The sequence below is a fragment of the Myotis brandtii genome, unplaced genomic scaffold (genome assembly GCF_000412655.1).
Source record: "Myotis brandtii unplaced genomic scaffold, ASM41265v1 scaffold573, whole genome shotgun sequence".
In the NCBI taxonomy this organism is placed as follows: Eukaryota; Metazoa; Chordata; class Mammalia; order Chiroptera; family Vespertilionidae; genus Myotis; species Myotis brandtii.
Window position 1 is genome coordinate 3240356 of NW_005370145.1, and position 4511 is coordinate 3244866.

General features: G+C 44.8%; 1 protein-coding gene across 1 annotated transcript in view; it reads right to left on the bottom strand.

Annotated features, from left to right (window-relative positions):
* Positions 1-2991, bottom strand: part of LOC106728234 (ADP-ribosylation factor 1-like) — an 8234-nt gene extending 5243 nt beyond the window's left edge. The window contains exons 1-2 of the mRNA XM_014549820.1: positions 2787-2991; positions 410-438 (exon numbers count right to left, since the gene is read on the bottom strand). Of these exons, the coding sequence (XP_014405306.1) occupies positions 410-438; positions 2787-2991 (234 nt within the window). The remainder of the gene's footprint in view (positions 1-409; positions 439-2786) is intronic.
* Between the last annotated feature and the right edge of the window lie 1520 nt (positions 2992-4511).

Below are 4511 nucleotides of genomic sequence, written 5' to 3' on the forward strand. Positions count from 1 at the left end.
CTCACAACTGTAAACCTACTTTTGCCCCACCCTGTATCCTTCCATCTGATTGCTTTTAGTGAAACCACACATGTGAGCAGGGAGAGAACAATGGAAGCTGTGTGTTGGTACCACCGGGATCTCTCCCTTTGGTTCATTTGTGTCCTTGTAATAAAACTGTAATGGTAAATATAGCCCTTTCCTGTGTCCTGGAAGTCATTCCGATGAACCTGAGGGGGTAGTGGGAACCCCAAACTTGCAGCTGGTGCCTGAAGTAAAGTTGCCTTGTGCACGTGACCCATGAAGTTTGGCACAACTCCAGATAGCTGGTGTCAGAAGTCTTTGCGGCATCCCAGAAAAATCCCAGGAAGCCAGAGACAGGTTGAAGAAAGGTGCTGCCACACTGTATCTGAGCAAATATCGTTGAAACCTGCACAGACCTGGTGACTGCCACATTGGCTGGGGAAAGAGGTGGTACAAGGATCTCCCAAAGGAGGTGCCCAGGAGGACTCCAACACACCATCCAAATACAGGATGGGGGAGACTTTCTTAGCAGCAGTCCATGTGGCAATAACGGTAATGACCACGTGGGGTTCAGGTGACAGTAAGCCCTCTCTCAGACAAGGATGTGGTTGCCAAAAGAACAAATTTGATCCTCAGCTGTATCAACAGCAGTGAAGGTAGCTTAGTTTTTAGGACATGGGTGATAAAAAGCCCACTCTATTGTATGTCGGTCAGAATATCCTGGGAATGTTATGTGGTCAGTGCTGGACCCCACATCCTAAAGCACAGGCAAACTGGAGGGATTGAGAATGACTAGGATGGAAAAGGAATCAGATACCATGTCATCTGAAAAATAACTGCTATAACTGGGGATATTTTACCTGGAGAAAAGACTCATTGCGGGGACTGCTGATCGTTGTCTTCAGATATTTAAAGGGCTATGGCATAAAGAGAGATTTAACTTGTTTTATATAGTAGATGGAAGGTCAGTGGGTAAAATCTACAGTAAGTCAACATGATAACGAGTCAACAGAACTGAAGCAATGAGCTACTGAGGAGGCCCTCCTGTGACTGGAGGTGTTCATGCCCAGCTTAAGCCACAACTTGTGGGGACACTGCAGAAGGGACCCTGCTGGGAAGGAGAGGGTAGTGAGATGAGATGTCCTCTAGGTTCCTTCTATGAGGTTTCATGACTATATCTAGGAGGGAAAGCCAGTGCTGGCGCTCTGACCCATCCCTCCATGCTTCCCAGTCCTGCCACCCCCTCCAACAGCTGCTCCGGGCCAGCCGCTCTGGACCAGCCCACTCCGGGAGACAGCTCGACAGCTGCTGAAGGTTTGGGGCTTGCACGTGAGTCAAAGCCATGTCTGTTATAGCACATCAGATTTTAAAAGTGCAAAACATTCAAACCCCCCCCCCCCCCCCAAAATATAAATTCTCCCACCAGCTCTGCTGGACCGTGATCATCACTAAGCAAACCAGGTTATCCAGAAATTTGAAGAGATCCTTAGAATCATTAGTTTCTAATGCAAAACAGACAGGGGGAAGCCAGCATAGTACTAGTATCTCTTTGCCATTCCTAATAAAAATAAAGGTTTATAAATATTAGGTACCTTTTCATATTCTATTTTTATAGGGATCCTTATCTGAGAAACAAAGAACCTCGCATCAGACTGACTACACTTTTGCACTAAAAGAGCCTAGAAAAGGTAAATTGACACATGAGTAGCATACTGTAATTTGTTTTGTAAATGGGGGAGGAATATGTAATTATAGCATAATTATACTGCATAAAATACCGTTGGGCAGATATACAAAAAATAAAAATTGTTGCCTAAAGGAGGGGACTGGATGGTTAAGGGGTCAGTGATGAGTGATGAGCTGATGACTTTTTATTATAGACTTTTATTTCTTTTTGAATTTTGAACCATATAAGTACATTGCCATTTAACAAGTTAAAATTACCTGCAATCAAAGAAAAATCCTCCTATGTGAGAACTAATAGACCATTTTATGCATTATCTATGATATAGCCCCATCTTTAAGAAACCAATGGTAAGGAAATACAGTAACAATCTGGGATATTCATGCCTATACGTGTACTTGTAGAATAGTTGGACAGCAGGTAGAGACTGTGACCACACAAGAGGCTGGGATTTGGGATTTGGGGATTCAGCCATCTCTGTTCATCTTTTTCTCTCCAGAGGCATGATTTTTAGATATTCTCACTAGGTTTAAAAATGTTTAGTGAATTCAGATTCTTCAAAAACTGGTACCTCATCCAAGGGCACCTATAACTCTCAACCAAAGAATGAAATTCATCAGGATAACTATTTTCTAACCATTACTTGATTAAAAGGACTTTCCTATATTGGGCATTAAAGCCCAAGTACTTTTTCTAGGAATGCAGGGACCATTTCTCAAAAAGAAATCTCCCCAGTAAGCAAAAGTGAGCCATCGGAAGAGAAGTGACGACTGACAGTCCAAATAAAGTAGAGCACCACCAGGGGCTTCAAGCATGTGTCTTTTTAAGAAATATATATTGTTATTGATTTCAGAGACGAAGGGAGAGGGAGAGAGAGATAGAAACATCAGTGATGAGAGGGGATCATTGATCGACTGCCTCCTGCACGCCCAACACTGGAGATCGACCCGGGCATGTGCCCTGACCAGGAATTGAACCGTGACCTCCTGGTTCATAGGTTGACACTCAACCACTGAGCCACACCGGCTGGGTTCAAGCATGCATCTTTAGATACATTTAATATAAACGGCTCCATGGCTGTGGACTGGATAATCCTTACCTTTGGTGTCCTTGAAATAATGTCTCCACATAGGTCTGTGTTTACAATGGCTATTGACATCCCAGATGATGAGGCTGATATTGTTATATTCCACCGTCTCCACATTGAAACCTAAATTGAAAGGATGGAGACAAATTTTAATGATGACTCTTGCTGGTGGAACAATTCCAAATAATTTCAACTGACATTTGGCCAGCTTTAACATTTGGACTTTTAATTTACAAAGCAGCTTGCTAGTCAAAGATTTATAACTTACAAAACAGAATGTTAGTCAGCTTGCTCTCCCATTCAGCATGAAGGTGTCTCAGACCTTCCCTACTCTCTCCAACCGCCCCCCTCCCACTTTCCCCCTTTCCTGCAGCAAAAAGATCTTAACAGTGTACTTGAGAGCAAACAGAAGCCGTTAATGGGACTGACTTCCACTTTCCGCCGCATCTTTTCCACTGCAGCATCTAAGTGGGGTAGGGAGAAGCCCAGCCTCAATGCCACCACTGTGATGGCAGGCTTTAGCCACCTTAAGTCGGGAAGCAGTGCTACTGAACTCTCTTGAAATGAGAACTTAGAGAACCAGTTTACTTTACACATGTGCAGCAAAGTGCTTAAGGTAGGTTCAATATCAACATATCTTCGAAATTTAGTTAGCTGCCTGTGGCTAGCAGACCATATCAATACCCAGAAAATAACCTAACATTTTTCAGAGGTGCAGAAATACGTACAGCATTGGGAAACCGCCCTGGAATCAGTGAAATTAACTGAGTTGAGGCCATACCATAGCATCCAATATTGACTATCACCTTATTCTCCATCAATCTTTCAAACTATTTATTGAAATATAATTTACATAGATATAAACATTCATGATAACTGTACAGTTTAATGAAATGTCATGAACCATGGGCTCGTGATGGGCACCATGGAGGGGCGTGGTGCCCGTCCTCCTTAGGCTGGCTCTGGGCTCCGTTTTCAGAGGGAGGAGGCGGCCCCCACTTTGCCGTTTTTTAATTAATTCAGGGAGAGGGACTGGGGAACCAGGTCTGGAGTTCGGTTGGTAACATTTATGAGACATTTCTAGATCTTGAACATCAAGCTCTTTTAAAGAGAAGGGAGGGTGGCCTACAGGGCTGACTGACCACAGAGAATGGCTATTCCTAAATTCCTCCGTGCGGGGCACTGGGCCGAGTCTTTTCCTTGGCTCTGCCCGACTGAACCCTGATAATTACCCTCTGACATAGGAGGGATGGTCATAGCAGTCCTGTGTCAGATGGCTCAGCCCATTTGGCTTTCCCAACTGCCTTTCTAGATCCATCTTCCCTGCCCCTCCCCCCTCCCCAGCCTAAAGGGCGAATCCTTGTACCTTCCTACCATGTGCCATGTGATTTTGTCTCCTTCTAGGCCACATGGGCTTGGATGAGAGGTGGGCAAGTGACTGCTCCATTCATAGACCGATTCAGGGGCATCAGAAATGCTCTCTTGAGAATGTCACTAATACACACGGAAACTATAGTCAGCAAAGGGGACTGAAACCAAAAGCTGTAACATAGAGAACAGGGGCAGCTAAGTTGGTCCTTGTGCAAAGTGAGTCCCTGACTTTTCAAGAGAAGGGCCAGAGTCCCTGACCTTCCAGCTCCAGCCGCTAAGGCCCCCTGTACTGCCCTGAGGCCAACTGGCAACACCCCTGGGCTATACATCAGTGGGACCCAGTGCCTGGTAACAAGCATGCCTTAC